Consider the following 20829-nt stretch of genomic DNA (forward strand, 5'->3'; position numbering starts at 1 on the left):
TTTTCTTGAACAGTAAGAAGAATGTTGTTTTGACTGTTGTAAATAATAATGCAGTGTGTCTTCCTATATAGAATCCTGGATATGCTGGACGTCAAGAACTTCCAGAAAATCTAAAAATTCAGTTTAGAACCGTTTCAATGATGGTTCCAGATAGACAGGTACAATTAATGAGTGAACTGAAAGAAAAAATGTTTTTATTTGACTCTTTTACTTTCCTTATCTATCTTCAGAAAAAATATTTTCTAAATATATATATATATTTATTTCAGATAATCATAAGAGTTAAGCTTGCAAGTTATGGATTTATTGACAATGTGGTATTGTCTCAGAAATTCTTTGTTCTTTATAAACTTTGTGAGGAGCAGCTCACTAAGCAGGTAATGTTATGCATTCTGTTCCTCTTTGTTTTTGTGTTTGTATATGTAAATATTTTTTACATAAAATACACACTTCAGTTTTGGTTTGTGCAGGTTTTTTTCCTGAATAATCACTTTTATGCTTCTAAAAAAATACTGAAGTAATTAAAATATAATCCAAGCATGTTTCTATTAAAATTTGTGAACAAATAACCATGTTAGTTCATGTATGTGTAGTCAGATACACTTATTTAATTGTTAAAAATGTTAGCATTCAGTTGCATATGTATGAAATTCTCTGCCTACACGTGGCAGTGAGGGAAAATTAACCTGGTGATGTCACTTTTCTGTAAGATTAGAGAAGTCTAGAGAAAGCATTGAGTTTGGAAACTGCAGGAGGAATGTCTGAAGTTTGATTTAAGTCGCAGTGCTGCTCTGCAGTGCACAGAACTGATTTCATCTGAGGTCCAGGGTTTAAGTTTCCTCAGTTGGAAAGTCCCAGTCTGCAATGGAACTATTGTTTTTTTTGAAAACTGAGACAAAGAGCTAAAAAATACTTGCTATATGGGTTTGAAAATGATGAAGTCAATGAAATTTGAAGTAGAAAACTTACACTCCCTCTCTTCCTGAAAATAATATTATTGTCCTTCATTTATTTTAATAGAATAATTCCTCAACAGCAACAATTCCTGTGTTAGCTACCTTTTCCAGGCAGGGTAACTACAATGTAGAAGGTGGTTAGTAAGGCAAGATTTGATATACTGATGAAATAAAGCTATAGAACTCATTACTGATACATAAGCCTTTTTCTTCACCCTCTTGTAGGTTCATTATGACTTTGGCCTGAGGAATATCCTGTCAGTACTTAGGACTCTTGGATCTCAAAAAAGGGCCAGACCAAATGAAAGTGAATTAAGCATTGTTATGAGAGGGCTAAGAGATACGAATCTTTCTAAGCTGGTAAGAATCTAACTTAAGATTTTAGCACCGTATTATGTGCAAGACTACTAGTAATTTCTTTTACTTTTTTTTTTTTTTTTTTTTTAATAGAGGTTGAGAAAAAAAAGCAAAAACACCCCTTTCTTTTAAAAAATGAAAAGTGATAAACATAATTAAATGCTAGTGAATGTTTATTGAACTTTAAAACAGTGTTTAGGGTGCAATGTTCAAGTAAGTTAATATTGGTTTAGCTGTGGGTATGACATTTCACATACTGACATCTGTATAGACTGATTACTGTACTATAAATAAACTGAATAGTTTGAATGTGAACTAAATTAATCTTTTAAAGTATTCCTGCTCAACAGTGTACATTGCTAGTTTATACAGTTGCCAGTAATGCAAGTCCTCAAGTAATGAAGTATGTAGTGTTCAGTCCAGTTAGCACATGCGTAACAACCATGTGCCAAAGATTTCTAGTTAATTGTCAGTCTGTTTCAATCAGGTTTTGCTTTATCAATTACTGCAAAAGCAATAGAAAATAAAAACAGAGTTAATATATAGACAAATTAATAGCGTGTATACATCTATCTGTGACTGACACCAAACAAACGTGTGAACAAAGGCTGACACCAAAACCAACCACACAAAAAAAAACGGTTGCTGCCTGTATGCCTTTAAATTGAAGACAGTATTATATGGAAACGGGAAAATGTATGTACTGAACATGGAGATTACTAGGAAGCAGAGATTCTAGTGTGTTGTAAATCCAATGTATGCATCAAATTTGTCAGTTTGATATCCAGCAGGTGTAAGAATTCTACCTTTAACACATTTTTTGAAAGGTTTTGGAGGTGTCCTTTAAGTATTAGGATTCAAAAATCATACATGCAGTGAATGTTTTAAATGTAGAATTTTGCTTTTTTTTTTTTTTTTTTTTTTTTTTTTCCAGTGATAGTGTGAGTTTTTTGGGTAGACAGGGTCTTGTTTAGTTCCACCAATATAGTTACCATAAGGACATTTGCATTGAATGGAGTGTTGTTTGTTGTAGGAATTGAAAGCACACAATCCTGGTATTTTTATGGTTCTATTACAGAGGTATTGAATTTAGTGGTAGTGGAAATGTCGTGACAAATTTAGCATTTTTTGCTCAGGTACAGACTAAATCTATTTTATGCTTTTTTGACTTCAGGGAGTTTGCTTCTGGTGGTGTTTGGTAATGCTGGGAGGAAAACTATTTAAGGCCTGGAAAAGGAAGTTATGGAAAGGTTTCTTTCCAGAAAGGATGTTCTGTCCAATATATGCTGTGACTGTTGGGGGATTTTACAGATAGATTCAGTGTGTACTCAGTGGGAAATTTCTTTCAGTTTTGAATTTATTTTTTTCATGGCATGGATGACAATATCAAAATGCTATCACCTTATTGACCTATCCTGTTGGTAGTACACATTTATGAACATAGGCATCTGTATTTAGAAAATATATTCTTACTGTTTATTATTACAGTAGAGATTAATTTTGGATTTTGGTTTGAGAAGTTTGGATAATCATTCTTTAAACACGTAATAACTTTTTTTTTTTTTTTTTTTCTTTCTTTCCAGATAGATGAAGATGAACCTTTGTTTCTCAGTCTTATCAATGATCTATTTCCGGGGTTGCAGTTGGACAGTAGTACATATACGGAGCTACAGGCTGCAGTAGCTAATCAGATTGAAGAGGCAGGATTGATTAACCATCCACCATGGAATCTTAAGCTTGTTCAGGTAAAACCTTTTTTTTTTTTTTTTTTTTTTTCCCCTAAAATCTTTTTAACAAACAGAAGTCAGAACACCATTTTAATGGTAAAATTTCTGTCTCATTTTAGGACCTGTGCTGCTAGTACTGGAATAAAATAAAGGTTGAGTGTAGACCACACTAAGGAATACTAAGGGTCATTTTTTTGTTATTATTATTACTTCGTTAAATTATTCAGAACAAACAAAAATGTTAAAGCATGCGTTAACCCAGCCTTTCCCAGATATGGTAGTGCATCTAAGCTATCTGAATGCAGAAACGAAGCACGTAAATGGCACCCTAAACACGAGTTTCTTAGGCTAGAGTAGGGATGGTAGGGTATAAGAATAGTTGGGAGGCATTTTGAAGGCCAAGGCAGAAAATAAATAGTGACAAGAAACAAAGCCAGGGCACAACTTCTGCTACATAGGGAATGAGAGCTAAAAGACCTATCATAGGGCAAAGTAGAAAAAAAAAAAAAAAAAAAGAGGTGTGTATTCATGACTGAAATACGTTTCTGTAATGAAGGATGGTCTTCATGACGGGTTTGAGCAGACATTATAGGAAATAAAGACTCAAACCTTATGTGAGAAAGAACCTGTATTGTTGGGTAATCATTCAGCTTAGCCATATTGGGTTAAAAGAGATAAAGTATGTGTAGAAGCCTCAGGCAGTCTTAGTGTATGCTAGGACAACCTTATTTAAAGCTATGACAAGGCTAAGTATACAAGTGAGCATGCAGGAAGTACTGTAAAATGAAAGAACCAAAAAACAGAAGATTGTTAAGGTGTTCTGAAAAATTAATTATTTTTGATTTTTGAAATATTTATAATACATTATGTTCAATAAACTAATGAATTAACGGTTAGACCATGATTTTGCATTATGGTAATTTTTTGTTTAGTGTGGGTTAATCGTATGGCATGTTGCTGATTAATGGGTATGTAGTTATTTAATAGGAAGGCCTTGAAGTGCTAGGTTTGTTCATAGGCTGTACAGTCTTCATATACAAAAACGTGCAGGAAGTGCTGCGCCTATGTTTATTTCATATACTCAAGATGTTTTAGCACTTTACTGCTTACTTATTTGTGTGTTAAATGTTTTGCTACTATTCTTTTTTTTTTTTTTTTTCCTTTTGAGTAATACAGAAAATCCTGTTTAAAATCTGGTTAAAAAAATAAAGTGTTGAGTTGCTTTGAATATGTTAGGCAAGATTTAGTTCGATAAACTGTTTCATAGTAAACTTGGTGCTTTAAATATTAGGACAATTCCACAACACACTACAAATTAACAAACACAGGCTGGTTTCAGTTCTGAGCACATAATGTTCTATGTCTAATATATTTATAATCACTGACTATCAAACATATTAAATGCAAGCCAAAATCTTCCAAAAGCTTATTTCTCAAAACATTTTAATTTTTAATAGTTGTATGAAACTTCTCTAGTACGTCATGGATTGATGACACTTGGACCTAGTGGATCTGGAAAAACAATGGTCATAACCATATTAATGAGAGCAATGACAGAATGTGGACAACCTCATAGAGAAATGCGAATGAATCCCAAAGCTATAACAGCTCCTCAGATGTTTGGGAAACTAGATGCTGCAACTAATGATTGGACAGATGGAATATTTTCTACACTGTGGAGGAAAACACTGAAAGCTAAAAAGGGTATGTAATTACTTTGTGAGGGGTGTCATAAAAATACCTCTTTAATTACATATTGAAAACAGAATCTTGAATTTGCAGATGTGGTTAAGTCCTTTCTTGAAAACAGCTATAGAGGACATAGCCAATGTTACAATTCATTTCTCAAGAAAGGGCAAGAGTTAAAAAAAAAATTATTGTTTCAGTATTATATCTATATGACAACTGTTTGTTTCCTTGCCACTCTAGTTCTATAGTGCAGATTGAGGCTGCAGATGGAGACTTGGAGGCTGATAAAATACAGTGAAGATTTACTTATAGAATCATAGAATCGTTAAGGTTGGAAAAGACCTTAAAGAAAGGGAATTCCTCTAGGGAACCTTCCCAAAAGGATGTTCTTTTCTAAAAAAGGAAATGTTGAACTGTTTGGTTTTTGGTCTTTGATGTTGAAATGGGTTTACATAGCAAGGTTTTAGTAGCAAGGGATCTGTAGGGCTGACCTATATGACAAGAAGCCAGGGACTGTACTGTGCTGGACGTGACCAGTTTTATCTGGAAAAGAACCACCACGGGACACGGCTGAGCCTATCAGTGAAAATAGTGGTGTCTTTGTGGTAACCCATATAAGAAAGGGCAAAACACTGCTCAGGCTGTGAGGAAGAAAAAGTAAGAGAAACAATCCTTTGAGCACCAAGGTCGGTGAAGGAGGGACAGACACCAGAGCAGATATTCTGTGCAGCGCAATGGAGAGGACAATGCCAGAGCACACTGCAAGTGGATATGCTCTGAAGGAACTGCAGCCCATGGAGAACCCATGTTGGAGTAGGCTTACCCTGACGGACTTCAGCCTGTGGAGAGGACCCATGCAGGAGCAAATTTTCTTGAAGAACAAGAAGGATCCATGGCAAGGATCCACATTGGAACGGGGTGAAAGTGTGAGGAGGAAGGAGTGGCAGAGAGGAGCTGTTATGAACTGATCACAACCCTCATGATCTGTATGGCATACATGCATGCCATACAGATGGTGGTGGAGGAAGGAAGAAGAGTTAAATGGGTTGGGAAGGAAGGAGTGAAGTTGAGCATGGACTAGAAAGAGGGTGGAGGGTCGGAGAAAAAGTTTTTTTCTTTGTTTGTTTTTTGTCTTTCTTTCTCATCATCCAATTCTATATTAATTGGCAATAAATTAGAATAGTTCAGCTGAAAGGGGCCTAGAAAGATTGAGTCCCACTGCCTGACCAATTCAGGGCTAAAAGGTGTTTAAACATTTTATTAAAGGTGCTTGAGCATCCTCATGGTAAAGACATTTTTCCTAATGTCCAGTCTGAACCTTCCCTAGCACAGCTCCGTGCAGTTCCTAAACATCCGGTCATTAGTTCCCAGAGAGAAGAGGCCGACACCTCTCTCTCCATTTCCCTTCCTCAGGAAGTTATAAAGAGCAATAAGGTTGCCTCTGAGCCTTCTTTTTTTCAAACCAAAGTGTCCTCAGCCCTTCCTCATATGACCTATCTTCTGGCCCTTCTAACAACTTTGTTGTCCTCCTCTAGATGCATTCGAGTATCTTAATATCCTTGCTATAAAGAGTAATTTTATAAATTAATTTTCCCCAAGTCACATCTATTTTTCATGATGGCAGTTGGCAAGTGATCTCTATCTTTACCTCAGCCCATGAGCATTTTCATCTTATTTTCCCCCCCTGTTCTGTTGAGGAGGGAGAGTGACAAAGTGGTTGGTTGGGTGTCCAGCAGCCAGAACAGGCAATCTCATCAGAGATGTACATTATAAAGATATAAAAAAGCCCTCATTTGCTTCTTTCAAAAATGGTATCTTAACTGGGTGTTCAACTCATATAGTAATGAGTATGTGTGGAGACAGCAGAATTTACAGTAAGCAAAATTTATTTTTATACATTATTTAAGTTCTGAGGTATTTTTCATGTTCTTTGAGCATGAGGATATGAACCATGTATTTTTATTTTTTTTCCAGGTGAAAATGTGTTTTTGATTTTAGATGGTCCTGTAGATGCAATCTGGATTGAGAATCTAAATTCAGTTTTGGATGATAATAAGACCCTCACTCTAGCAAATGGAGATCGAATTCCTATGTCCCCTACATGTAAGCTGTTATTTGAAGTCCACAACATTGAGAATGCCTCTCCAGCCACAGTTTCTCGAATGGGTATGGTCTATATCAGTTCCTCTGCCCTTAGCTGGAGACCGATATTGCAAGTAAGATTATCATTGCTGGCTACTCCTAATTTTACCTTGTTATATATTTATACAGAAGAATAATGTGGATGTTTTTCAGGCATGGCTGAAAAAACGTTCTCCTCAAGAAGCTGAAGTTTTACAAAGTTTGTATGATAGAATATTTGAACCAGCATATACATATATGAAACTAAACCTTAATCCCAAAATGGAGCTTCTGGAATGTAACTACATTATGCAGGTAAAACAAATACTGTGTAAGTCTGTATGAATTGACATAATAAGTGTGGAAAAATAGCAAAATGAACATTTGATTACAACAAAATTTTATTTGAAAAGATTGTTCCTGACGTAGGAAACCACAATCTCAGTATTTGTTTCTTAGGGAATACAAGAGGAACTGTTAGGGATGTGCAAAATAAACTTTTGCTTCTCATTGCTTTCTGTATAGGTTAGTCTTCTGTTGACTGAAATTTGCAAGCTTTAAAAGGTTTTCAGAAGTATGTGTTTTTTAAGCTTGTGGTCTCATTCCAATTCTTTAAATATCAAATATATTGCTGTAAGGATCAGACCAACCCTACTGGTACTGTCAGCAGAGACAGCAAAGAATAATTCTAATTAACTTTTTATCTAGATATGGTAGCTATGATTCTGTCAGTCAACGTTTCCAAGTTCAGCATAATAATTTTAACTTCTCCCTTCCTATTAATTGCAATTCTTCCTTGAGTGGGATCAAATCAGTTTTTATTATCAACAAGAATTATTTGCTTGGCAGATCTTGCAAAATTGCAAGTCCTATACTGCATGTCTCCAGCTGATTTGTTTATGAATCAGTTGTCATGTGCAGATTCTAAGTCTCCAGACTCTGCATTTGTCCATGTAATCTCAGCTTTATACTGACAGTCTCATATAAAAAATCAGTAGTGACTTTGAATAAGAGAGTAGACAAGGTAATATTTTGGCTAACACTACAATTAATATTAAAGTACCCAGTTAGAACCTGGTATATCTTTACTGTCTCCATAAATTTTCTACAGAGAGAGCATTTTTTTTCTTCTGCATTTTTTATCTGTGAGACCTTTGACTGAATTCATGTTGTATTCCTGGAAAACTTTTCCTGGGGCTAGAAGTTTCTATGTGATTTTTTTGTTTGTTTTGTGTTTTTTTTTTTTTTTTTTTTTTTTGTGTGTGTGTGTGTTTTGTTGTTGTTGTTGTTGTTGTTTTTTTAGTGTTAATTGCTTGCACTTCCTGAACAGGGAAATATTTCCCTGATTTAACCTGTATTCAATATTGCTTCCTGTGATGCAAATCTCTAGTTTCTTTCACAGGTGTCTTGGTAAATAACCCACACCAGATCTCCATGCTGGTGCTTACCTGAGATCTAGTGAGATCAGACCCTTTTACACTGCTTGATAACTTGATGCATTCAGACACTCATTTGCTTCCCCCCTCTAGTATTATGTTCAGTTCCTCTTCCCAGCAGGGATTTTGCCCTTGTTGTGGGAGGCTCCAGCAATAAGTCTCGTTAGTTCTGTGCTGAGCAGCCACTTGCAGCTACCAGGACTGGGCGTTACTTGACAAAGGTCCCCTGGCATTATTCAGCTTTTTCTCTCTGATCTCTACAGGATCTTCCCCGACTTCCAAGTTCTTTCCTCCAGCCATAATCTTAATTTCCTTCTTTCTGCATTCTCTTTTTCCAAGACTACTACTTCTTTTTGGGAACCGTTTTTTTTTTTTTTTTTTCTTCACCTACCACCTCTTCTTCCCCAAATTTCAAGGTCCTACTTTTCCCATAAATGGTCTAAGATGTACTGTACCTGATCAGCCTCCTGACTGGTGCATCTACCTCATGTCTTTTTACTAATTGCAGGATTCAGGATATTCCAATTTTATTTAGCCCAGATGTTATCAAAAATTACACCCCAGATCAGTTGTAGATAGCAGACTTGTACCTGAGAGTTCAGAAATCAAGTTTTGAATGTTCACCCACTCAAACATGTGTACCTGATTATCTGTTTTTTGTTAGCATTCACTGTTAAAGGTGTTTTTCATTCGTTTGCCCCAATCCTAACAGTATAATTACCTTATAATGGTATTATGTAAAAGTGATTCCACTGTTGCCTTCTTTCTTGTAATTTCCACTGTCTTTGATTTTCTAACTATATATATTCTACTGTTGATCCTAGATTTTTTTTTCTGCTGTTTTTACTTTTATATTTGAGTTTTGACTGTTCACCTTCCTCTGACCCACCTCATTACATTGACAAATAAAATTTACCTTAGAAGATTCATGTGGTTTTTGTTTAGGGATATCCTGTATTATAAGCCTATTGGAAAAGTCAATTAACTTGTAGCTAAGGATGGTCTGATTGATACTGTCTGCCTGAAGGAGCAAAGGTGTTCAGTGGAGTTCTTTACCAGATTTTCATGTAACTAAGCAGTCATAGCAGAAGACAGACAGTTATTTACAGCTAAATAATTGGTCACATGAAAGAAAATTATTTATTAAAGTAAAGGATCAGTTTTTACAAAGGAGAGACGTTACCACTGGTTCTGAGGTACCCGTGCAGGGATTAGTTCTGTTCAAAATGTTCATTAAAAACTTGGAAAAGTTGTAGGTGAAGAAGTTTACTGATGACACTAAATTATTGAGGGTGGTAAGGACAAAACAGCTAACCATGAAGAACTATAGACAGACTTTATGAGACTGAATAAATAGGTAATAAAATGGCAAATGAAATTCATGAAGGGGCTTGCACAGGATAAAACAAACTGTTCAATGCCATATATAGCACACCTATGGAACATCTTGCCAAAGGGTGTTATGGATGGTAAAAGTGTATGTACATTCAAGACCAATCCTGATCCTTTCATGGTAGAAAAATATATAGAGGACTAATAAACCTAGAAAAAGTGTATTTGGTACAGAAAGACATTGCACAGATTACCAGCAGGAAGTACCACTGTCAGTACTACTGCAACCCAAGTACCACTGGGATGTATCATATTTTTTGGTTTTTTTAGTCTTCAAAAAGTGTCCACTTGGTATTTTCATCTGACCTGTTACAACCATTTGTAGTATTTACAGTTTATCTTTATCTGTTTTCTTAATATATATATATATATATATATATATATATATATTGCTACAGAATACTGCTAAGAGCCAAAGCATCATGTAAAAATTTGCAATTGTTCATATATTTGAGGGGACAAACAGATTATGTTCAGATAAAGTGGGACAAAGCCTGTATCTGAAATAATTAGATAACAATCATCTATCATAATTAGATATCAATCATCTCCCAAAGAAAAGTTGTGGCATTATTTTAAAGTTATTAACTATAATTGATATTGGTTAATCATCTTTTTTTAAACTGAGTTTTAAATTAATCAAAAGTATTCTAACTACTTATGTCCTTAGGCTGTATTTTATATATATATTATATATGTGTATACATATGTATATGTATATATTACTACATTACTTCCTACTTCAGTATGAGATTGAGATCCAAGATAGCATAAAGAATACTAATTCCAGAAGCTGACTGAAAGTCTGATTCTCTGTTAGAAAGAAATATTTTGAAGCAATGTGTTTGATGCTGATTTGTACAGAAAGGGAATATGAGTGATGTTCTGTAAGACAGTCAAAATAAACATCTGGTTTTGTGAGTGATGACATAGATAGCAAGTTACTGGATTTCTGGAATCCAGTTACTTAAAAACAGAGGGTAGCAATCATAAAATTGGATATTTAGAAGGTTTTTTGTTTGTTTGTTTGTTTGTTTGTTTGTTTTTTACACAAAATGGAAGTTAATGTGCTATATGCAACATTTGAATATACTTTAAATGAATACATTGGAAAGTAACTGAAAATTCTTCCATGCTTGACAGAATTTTAATGTAAGAGATGCTTTGAGGAATTTTCAGAATTGAGGAGGCACATACATTATAATATTTAATTAAGGCCATCTAGTTTTGGAGTTCTGAATATCCCACTAGGTATTATAAATACCCTTAAAATGTTGTTCTGTTACTCTAGATCTTAACTTACATTATCAGGTAGGCATAATTTAAAAGGATATTTGACTAGCAAAGCACTTAAGTAATTTTGAAAATGTTGTCCAGGTTTATATAAATATAAACACATACATTAATAATAATGAATGATAATTGATAATAATAAATTAATAATTAATAATAGATTAAATATCCTTAATCTATTTTCTTGAGTTTGTAGTTCTGAATTTTTTATTATTCTTTGGTAAATCTGTATTTTCAATTTATAATTTAAAGTTTGAATACATATAGATAATGCATATAAAGGTAAGTATGTATGTATAAAAATAAAAAATGATTATGTAATATTTTCTTAATGCATAATATTTTAAAATATTTTCAGTCTATTAATCTTCTGGAGGGCTTGATTCCATCGAAGGAAGAAGGTGGTTTATCAACTATATCTCATCTGCATAAATTGTTCTCCTTTGGAATAATGTGGAGTTTAGGTGCCCTTTTGGAGTTGGATAGCAGAGATAAACTTGAAGCCTTCATTAGAGCTCATGATAACAAATTAGATTTGCCAGAAATTCCCCCTGGCACAAGTCAAACGATGTACGAATTTTATGTTACTGATTACGGTAAGAAAAAGCATTGGCAGTCGTTTTTTATACTGGCATTTTAAAACTGAATATAGCTCATTTGAAATTTAAAGTTACTTATTTAGACCAAGTTCTTTGGTAATTGAAGCACAGATTTTGACAGTACAGTAATAACACAGATTCTCCATGGCTTTTCAACAGCCATGGCTTTTTAATGGCTTTTCAGCTTTGTCAAGGTGAGATGTTAGAAACCAAGAATGAGTGTTCATTGGTAGTATTTTCTTCCTTTGTTTCTAGTTTCATTCGCACTTTTTTTTTTTTTTTTTTTTTTCTCATTAACTATAGTTAAACAGTCTACCATTTTTGGGGTAATTTCTGCTTAGGCTGTTCTAGCCTAAATTATTTTTATGTTTATATTTAATTTCCTCACAGCTAGATTTTTTTTTGTTATATTTTTAATCCAATTTAAATTCTACTTCATAATCATTGTTTATCCATGTCTGATGATCAGCAATAAATCTTAAATTTTATGGCTTCAAATAGTGTCATATTTTCCAGAAATAATTTATAGTTTAAATTACACACAAAACAAAATTTGCAAAGAACTTATTGTTCTTTCATATTATTTTCTCACATTAATGCATCTGCTTCTCATTTATCCAAATCTAGATTATTTTGCAAGCAATGTTGATTTAGTGTATACACACACAATCCATATTTTCACATTCTATACCTTTTCACCAATAAAGTAAAAACAAGTTTCCAGGTAAACATTATTTTGGCCTTTTTATTTAGGTAGCTACCTATAAATTTAAGTAGGACATATAGATTTTTTTTTTTAATTTATTTTATTCATTTTTTGTCATTTCAGGTGACTGGGAACACTGGAGTAAAAATGTTCAGGAATATGTTTATCCAACAGATAGTGTCCCAGACTATGCATCTATTCTGGTTCCAAATGTTGACAATGTCAGAACACAGTTTCTGATAAACACAATTGCAAAGCAAAACAAAGTAAGTGCAGGATTATATATTTATGTGTATATAAATAGAAATATAACGTAATTTGAGAATTGGAGTTGCAATCATCGTTCACATTCTCTGTCTGTAGTCGTGGCTTGCCAGCTGTATCATTATTACTCTATTTCTGTTTCCTTGACGTGAATTCTCTATACCTATTTCTGTTCTGAGAAAAAAAAAAAAAAAAGTGTTAAATATCCATTTAATAAGGTATTTTTTTCTCGTAGAAGTTTAACTCCAACAACACATCATTTTACTTGGAGAAAGACATAAAACCTTTTCCCTAGTCATTACACCATATTCCTCTTTCCAGTTTATGCTTTCTTGAATAGACAAATAAGGATAATAGACTTCACAAGTCAGTTTATGATAAACATGAAATTACTAACCTTTACTGTATTTGCTCCCTCTCAGTAGGAAAACTGTAGTTAATACCAACAGCCATGACTACAGAAAAGGAGACAATACTTCTTAGACAGATTATACCAGTAAGGTCCAATAATGGGCCACAGGCCACATCAAACAATAGTTATTTAATACATATATAGGCCTATTTGCCCAGTGGAAAATCTGCAAAAACAAACCAACCACCACCACTACCACCACCAAAACCGTTTGCATTACACAGTGCTGTTAAGAGCACTAGCAACCTTCCATGGAAACGTGCCAATCTGTGAGGTACAAGTCAGTATACTCCCATATTGGTATCTAGAACCAATATTAGAAATACCACAAGTGTATGAGCCAGTGCTGGAACTTGGCTTTTCTGTGAAATTAGGGGATTTGGACACAAAACCTTTTACTTGGGTTTGATGAAACTGTTCCAGAGGCCATAATTTGGCTCTCCCTTTGATCAGACTATAAAACCGCACAAAATCTTGATATTTAGAAACACGGTAAATCTCTGAAGGTCAATGCCTCAGAAGATACTTGTGGTGGTTTTACCCTACAGGGCAGCTGAGCTCCACCACAACTGCTCTCTCACTCCCCCTCTTCAAAGGAAAAAGGGGAGAAAATACAATGAAAAGGGCTCAAGGGTTGAGATAAGGACAGGGAGATCACTCGCCGATTGCTGTCATGGGCAAAACAGACTCAGCATAGGAAGATTAATATAATTTATTGCCTTTCACTAGAAGACAAGGCAGTAAGAACTAAATTAAACTAAAAACAGCTTCCCCCCATCCACCCTCTTCCACCTTCTTCCCCTGAGCAGTGCAGGGGAATGAGGAGTGGGGGGTGAGGTCAGTCCCTGGCTCTTCGTCTCCACCGCTCCTTCATGGTCACTCTGCCCCTGCTCCACTTGGGGTCCCTCCCGTGGGATGCCATCCTTCCCAAACTGAGCCTGTGGGGGCTGCCCACAGGCAGTAGCTCTTCAAGAACTGCGCACACATGGCTCCATACCACAGGGTCCATCCCCCAGGAGCAAACTGCTCCAGCACGGGTCCCCCACGGGCAGCAGCTCCCCCCAGACCCCTGTTCCTGTGTGGGCTCCTCTCCACGGGCTGCAGGTCCGGCCTGGGGCCTGCTCCTGCGGGGGCTCTCCATTGGCCACAGCCTCCTCCAGGCCACATCCACCTGCTCCACTGGGGGCTCCTCCACAGGCTGCGGTGTGGAGATCTGCTCCATGTGGGACCCATGGGCTGCAGGGGGACAGCCTGCTCCACCAGGGGCCTCTCCACAGGTGGCAGGGGAACTTCTGCTCCAGCACCTGGAGCACCTCCTGCCCACTTTTTCCACTGACCTTTCTGTCTTCAGGGTTGTTTCTCACTCCTCTCTTCCAGCTGTTGTTGTGAAGCAGACTTTTTTCCCCTTTCTTACATTTGCTCTCCCAGAGGTACAACCAACATCACTTACTGGCTCAGCTCTGGCCAGCAGCAGATCCCTTTTGGAGCCAACTGGAGCTGACTCTGATCTGACCTCTAAAATATCTGTTTTAAAGCATCTCTTTTAGCAATTGTTTAATTGGTTTCAGGACAATACCAGGAAGAAAGAATTATCCTATCACGAGCATGTGTCAAAAATGAACCAAAGATTACATTCAGATTAGACGTTCGAGACTGCTTCCCGTCATAAAAAGGCCTTCCAAGGGTCATACACTGCAAGAGATTGCTACAGCAGTCTGCAGTGAGTGTGTTAGAAAGTAGAAGGCACTAAGCTACAGAGAGGGAAAAAAAAAAATAAAGTAAACTCTCTAGTACATTCTCACTTTAATCCTTTCTATTTTGACTCAATACCTAATTTATGTTGGAGAATTGAGATGGGATGAAAGTACATACTGTATCACTGCATATGGAGACATAGCAAAACTACCAGAATAATATATCCTTCAAAATTAGGCACAGAAAGTATCCCTTTCTCTAAAATAATTCTGTTATGCATACTTAGTTAATAGTTTTGATGCTACTTATGCTATTCAAATGTCTGTTGCAGGCAGTTTTGCTCATAGGAGAACAGGGGACTGCAAAGACAGTCATGATTAAGGCATACTTGAAGAAGTATGATCCAGAAGAACATTTGTCAAAATGTCTGAACTTTTCATCTGCCACAGAACCATTTATGTTTCAGGTAAAAATATAACTTTTGCAAATCTTGTTTATTATGTCCTAGCTAAATATTTAAATGTACTTAATTCTGATGATAAAATAAGTGATGGAGAAATAAAGTTTAAAGGAACTTTTTTTCTCTACATCACTTAAAAACTTCAGAAAATTCTATTAAAATTATTTTTTTTTTCAGAGCAGAATAAAATGTGTTCACTCATATAGATGCATGATTACCGAGTGCTTTTTCTTTATGTAATTCTAAGAATCCATTTTTTAGTATTTTTATTTTTTTCTGAAAATTCTTAATTTCTCTTCAGACTAATGATTTTTTTATAATTCATCTTTTTTTTTTTTTTTTTTTTTTTCCGATTCAGTAGTTTTTAATCATATATATATAGTTTAATAAAAAAAAAAAGCAGATCATCTTATTTCTCCTCAGTTCAGGAGTGACTAGTACAATGACAGAGGGTTCTCTAGCACTGAAACTTTATAAAATTTCCCTTTCCTAAAAGAACTGCAAAAAATCCATATAAATATTCACAAATACTACAGATAGCTTTTCAAGTGGTAGAAAGGATGACGGTAGAAAAGATATACCACAGCACTATGATTCAATACTATTTTGCTAGGATGTGATCCTGTAAGTTTAGTTGGCTTCATTACCTCTTGAAAGCAATGAATTCATGGTGAGAATGCTCTGGTAGGAGAGTAATCATCGGGGAAGATTTTGTAATTGAAAAGCCTGCTCATGAAGCAGATTTTACAAATTCCATCCCCAAATCCAGTATTTGTTTTTAAGAAACTAATTCAAAATGGTATTAAGTAAACGGTGAGAAATCATAACTTCAATCACACTCTCTCACTGTCTCTTTTTTTTTTTTTTTTTTTTTTTTTTTAAATTGCAAACTCATAGAACACCTGCTGGGCTTTTCTGTTATGTGTAAGATGTCTGGCCATGGTGTATATATTAAACTATGAAGCAAAATAAGGCAGGCATCCTTTCATGCATGCAAGATTAATTGAACAGTCAGTATCTTTGTCTCAGTGTCCTTCACTTAGTATATTATGGGTTCCTCCTGTCTGGTACAAAGACACTATGAAAGGAACTTATTGTGCCTTGTCTCTGCTATAGTCCTGTGATACCTCAGAAGATATGCTTTTTGTTTTCAGCTAGCTAGCTCAGTACATAGTTCACTATACTGATTTCTAAGAGAGAAATGTAGCTGGGAAAAAAGAGAAAAAAAAAAAAACAGTTGAAATACTTCTAAACAGTTGAAAGAGCTGCATTCAAAATATTTTTTGAAGTTTGAGTTGTCATTCTGAGGCTATTTGAAAAACAAGTTGATTTTAGATATGATAGCTGTGAAACAAAATTTTTATTTTCTAATATAATCATTTTCTGTTTCTTAGCAGTTTCACTTTTATTAAATGTCTCCAAAATGATGTATTAATGCTAAGGATGTTCTATATGCAATTATCCTAGAACATGGAGCTAAATATTTTCCATGGTGAAAGACGCTGGATAAAACTTGTATCTGTTTTCTGTTTGCGATCTTTCCAAAAATGTTATTAATACTTCTATCTTTATCACAGTATATGCCATATTCCTCATATAGAACAACACTTATGCTTATAAAACCAAAACAATTATTTGTCTAAGGAAAGCATTTTCTACCATCTTTTAAGGTATTTTTCTGCCATTGTTTCTAAAAGTCCAAGTACCTTTAGAAAGACCATTGAGCTGAGAGCTTTGAAAATATATTCCAATTAAATATCCGTGTCTTACTTGTCTATCACATCCTGCTTCTTATTCAGTTCAAAACTCAGTGTAAAAGATTTTTGCTACCAAAATGTTAAAATACTGCTTTACTTAGTCTACAAGACATCTGGGAAATTATTGTAAAAGGAATCTAAGTTGCCTTTATATGGTCTGCTGTCATACTATAAATAGATGGATAGATTTCCTTCAAGATGAAAGCTGAAAGAGGAAAGATGAAATCATTGGTTAAGTAAAGTGACACTTTTTTTTTTTTTTAACAATACATTTTAAATATTGTCGCTTTAGATAAAAAACAAGGACTTTCTTTAATTTTTAGAGGACAATAGAGAGTTATGTGGACAAACGTGTTGGAAGTACTTATGGACCTCCTGGAGGCAGAAAAATGACTGTCTTTATTGATGATATCAATATGCCAATTATCAATGAATGGGGAGATCAGGTACATTGTTAACTAGTACAATTTATTATCATACTGTTGCTATTTTTGCATATATGTAGAAGTCTGTGGACATACTCAAAATTTTAATTTACTATTAATTGTTAATGCTTTCTAATTATGATGTATTTATGGAATGAAAAAAAAGAAGTAGGTTAAAAGTGTCATACCTTACATTATTCCACTTTCTCATATTTTTCTAAGACTAAATAAAAGCATTGCTGTACTAAAATACCATATTATTGTTAAAGTTTGACACTAATTTGATAGTACCAGTAAGCAAACTTCCTGCCAAACAGAAGTGTGATACCTTGCAAAAAGTAATAAAGGCTGTGTCCAACTTAAAAGGTAACAAATTGGCTTGCAAATTGATTAAACATTTTTGGCTTTTGATGAGCCATTGTCTACAGTTTGGGTTTGTAGCATTCGTATGCCTACACAGATCCCAAATCAGGCAAAACTATTCAATAGTTCCTTCCAATAGTAAGTCTGAAGTCTTTCTAGACCAAGATGCTAGGTTTTCTGGAATTACTATGATAATGTAAAGGGCCAGTATGCTTATCATTACTTTCTTCAATTTGCTCAAATGGGAGACCCATGTACAGATTTGAATCCTTTGGCTGTCTGGCTGTGAGGCTCTGAGCTTGGGTTAAGAGTAATTACAGCATTAAGCTTGTTTGTTTATAGTATGGGGAGTAGGTTTCTTTCTGAGAGTGGGCTTGAACAAATATTTAAGTGGCAGTAGGGATCTAAGTAAATTTGTATAGTCGAAATAGTTCCTTTTCTTCACTTTAGAAAGCTGTTTTTGTAAAAATTGAAGCCAAGTGTGTGTTTTTAGTCTCTCTGAACTGCAATTTGGCCTTTTACCTAAATGCTAGCCTATATCAATTATTTGGTTTGCATCATTTGCTCTCACTTAAGATCTTTTTTTTTTTAAATGATTATTATTATTATTATTTTAATTTAAAGTAGCATTACATAATCCACAACACTGACCTGCTTAACCGTAGTCTATAATGTGGGCAAGTGGCTGTGTTTGAGGCAAAATCCTTACAGGCCCAGGCATTACTCAGTAATAGGAAGAACCTCAGTTACGGAAGGATCTCTATCTTTGATCATGGTCCCAAGATATTTCTCCAATATTTTTTATGGGATGATGGTTTGTGATGAGTGCCCTGTTGCACTTCATGGCTTTGTTGGAGCACATAAGGCTTGCTAATTATTGTTGGAGCAGTTGCTATAGTGGTAACTCTATGGTGCCTCCAGATCCATACAGATGCTGTAGAGTAAAATACAAAGTGAATAGTCTTTTCAGAATAAGCAGATTTCTGTTTTAGAAAAGAATAAGGTGTTTTGCTTCTAAGGATTCCCAATGGAAGACTAAATGCACAATTTGAAACTCTGAAGCTGAACACCTGATAGCAAAATATGGAACTAATACGTGCACATTTTGTTTCATATTATGTGGTAGTCCGGTTCTGAAATAATATTTCTAGTTTTAGAATCACATAAACCAAGATCTTCCATATGACTAAGGAACATAATTTAGTCTGAGTTTAGATTAAAATTCTCTAGGGATTAATGGTAAAGTTACAAGAATAAACTAAATTATCACCGAGTACATTTTGGTTTGCCTTTCTAATGTGTATGTTACATAAACTTACAGATAACAAATGAAATTGTTCGTCAAATGATGGAAATGAAAGGAATGTACAGCCTGGATAAGCCTGGAGACTTCACTACAATTGTAGATGTACAATTAATAGCAGCAATGATACATCCTGGAGGAGGCCGTAATGATATTCCCCAGCGTTTAAAAAGACAGTTTTGTATATTCAATTGTACATTGCCATCCAATGCATCCATAGACAAAATTTTTGGTACTTATTTTTCTTGTTTTAGCATGGATTAAAAAAAAAAAAAAAAAAAAAAGATTTAAAACTTATAAAACTATGTTCTCTCTCTCTCATCATGCAAATGTAAAGTGCTTCCAGTGAAACAACTGAAGATATATTACAGCAAAATAATGCCATGGAACAGAAATGAACCCCTCTAACTGCTTATCTTTCTTATTAATGATTTTTCTTGTCTAAAATCAGAAAGTAATCGTGATTTCCTGGAAGATTATAAGCACTGCTGTTAACATGTAATACATCTGCATTGCCTGAAGAACCTTCTGTTGCTGGCGTTCTTTTAACTTTGTCACTATGGCATATTGTTAAATGTTAGCAGTCACCAACAGGTGTCCATGCTACCTGTTTAGAAAAGTCATGGATGAGAGAGACAATTATTTGATCTATAATTTAAAAGCAAATTAGTTTTAACTGTATTTTTGGAATATTGCTCACAACTTACTTTATTTTATCCTGCATCTTGAGATTAATTGTTTATTCCATTTTATCTTTTAAGGTGTTATTGGTTGTGGATACTTCCATTCATGTAGAAATTTCAGTCCTGAAGTATGTGATATGGTGAAAAAATTGATCCCGACGGGTAGAATATTGTGGCAGTGGACAAAGGTATAAATTATAGGGAAAATTTTATTATCAGTCTGAAAAGAGTGCCTGTTAGTCTAACTTAGGCACATATTCCTTAAGAACATATCTGTAGCAAGAAGAAAACAGGAGAAAGATGAGCTAAAAATTGTTGGAGAAAGAATCTGGAAAATACTAGATTTTAGTATATAAGGTAGATGAATGACCGTATCAGTTCATTCATTCCTATAGTTTTATTCATGTTACCCAAAGCTTTAATCACTACAACTTAGGAATAGGGTGTTTAATTCTTTATAATTGATCACTTTTAATTTATAAAGCCCAGAGTAACATATGAAATAATTACACATTCTAAGAGTTGGGTTTTTGCATTTAGTGCAAGATCATGCCTCCCAACAGATCAGATATTTTTGATGACTTCTTAGAAAGAGTTTGCCCAAACTATTATGTGTGAAAATTAGTGTTATTTTTTTTCTTATTTCAATAAGTAAATGTTTATTTATGAATGTACAAGTTTTGTTATTCTCATTTCTTTCTAAATGCTACTGATCTTGAATATTAACAATATTTTTCTTTAGACAAAGATGCTGCCTACACCATCTAAATTCCACTATATATTCAACCTTCGAGACCTTTCTAGAATCTGGCAAGGAATGTTAACTATAAAGTCAGAAGAATGCATGAACAGCACTGTCCTTCTAGCACTTTTTAAACATGAATGTACTAGAGTAATTGCTGACAGGTATCATTTTATATCGACTTAGTTTAACCATACATTTTATGCTCATACACATTACATTTGTTAACATGACAAATATTATTAGGCCAATATGAAACATGTTGTCTTATTCTGCATGTCTGCACTGTGGTATCGTCTCAACAAACATTATGTTATGTGCTGATAGATTAGACTAGTAACTGGTGGGAGAACTCTGAAACTTCAAATAACTGTTTAACTGAAACTCTTTTCAAAACTGTTTTTATTTTTTATTTTTATTTTTATTTTTTTTGGAAAACTTATCTTTGG

At 34.5% G+C, this 20829-nt stretch overlaps 1 protein-coding gene across 1 annotated transcript in view; it reads left to right on the forward strand.

Annotated features, from left to right (window-relative positions):
• The window catches only part of DNAH8 (dynein axonemal heavy chain 8), a gene marked incomplete at both ends in the record, with an annotated part of 131818 nt that overhangs the window by 64807 nt on the left and 46182 nt on the right, over positions 1 to 20829 (forward strand). Inside the window, 14 exons of the mRNA XM_082758173.1 lie at positions 72 to 158; positions 270 to 377; positions 1182 to 1316; positions 2897 to 3058; positions 4498 to 4744; positions 6704 to 6945; positions 7025 to 7165; positions 11330 to 11567; positions 12400 to 12542; positions 14979 to 15113; positions 17188 to 17310; positions 18974 to 19187; positions 19717 to 19826; positions 20381 to 20544. Of these exons, the coding sequence (XP_082614299.1) occupies positions 72 to 158; positions 270 to 377; positions 1182 to 1316; positions 2897 to 3058; positions 4498 to 4744; positions 6704 to 6945; positions 7025 to 7165; positions 11330 to 11567; positions 12400 to 12542; positions 14979 to 15113; positions 17188 to 17310; positions 18974 to 19187; positions 19717 to 19826; positions 20381 to 20544 (2249 nt within the window). The remainder of the gene's footprint in view (positions 1 to 71; positions 159 to 269; positions 378 to 1181; positions 1317 to 2896; positions 3059 to 4497; positions 4745 to 6703; positions 6946 to 7024; positions 7166 to 11329; positions 11568 to 12399; positions 12543 to 14978; positions 15114 to 17187; positions 17311 to 18973; positions 19188 to 19716; positions 19827 to 20380; positions 20545 to 20829) is intronic.

This window comes from Aythya marila (assembly GCF_965140915.1).
Source record: "Aythya marila genome assembly, chromosome: 3".
NCBI lineage: Eukaryota > Metazoa > Chordata > Aves > Anseriformes > Anatidae > Aythya > Aythya marila.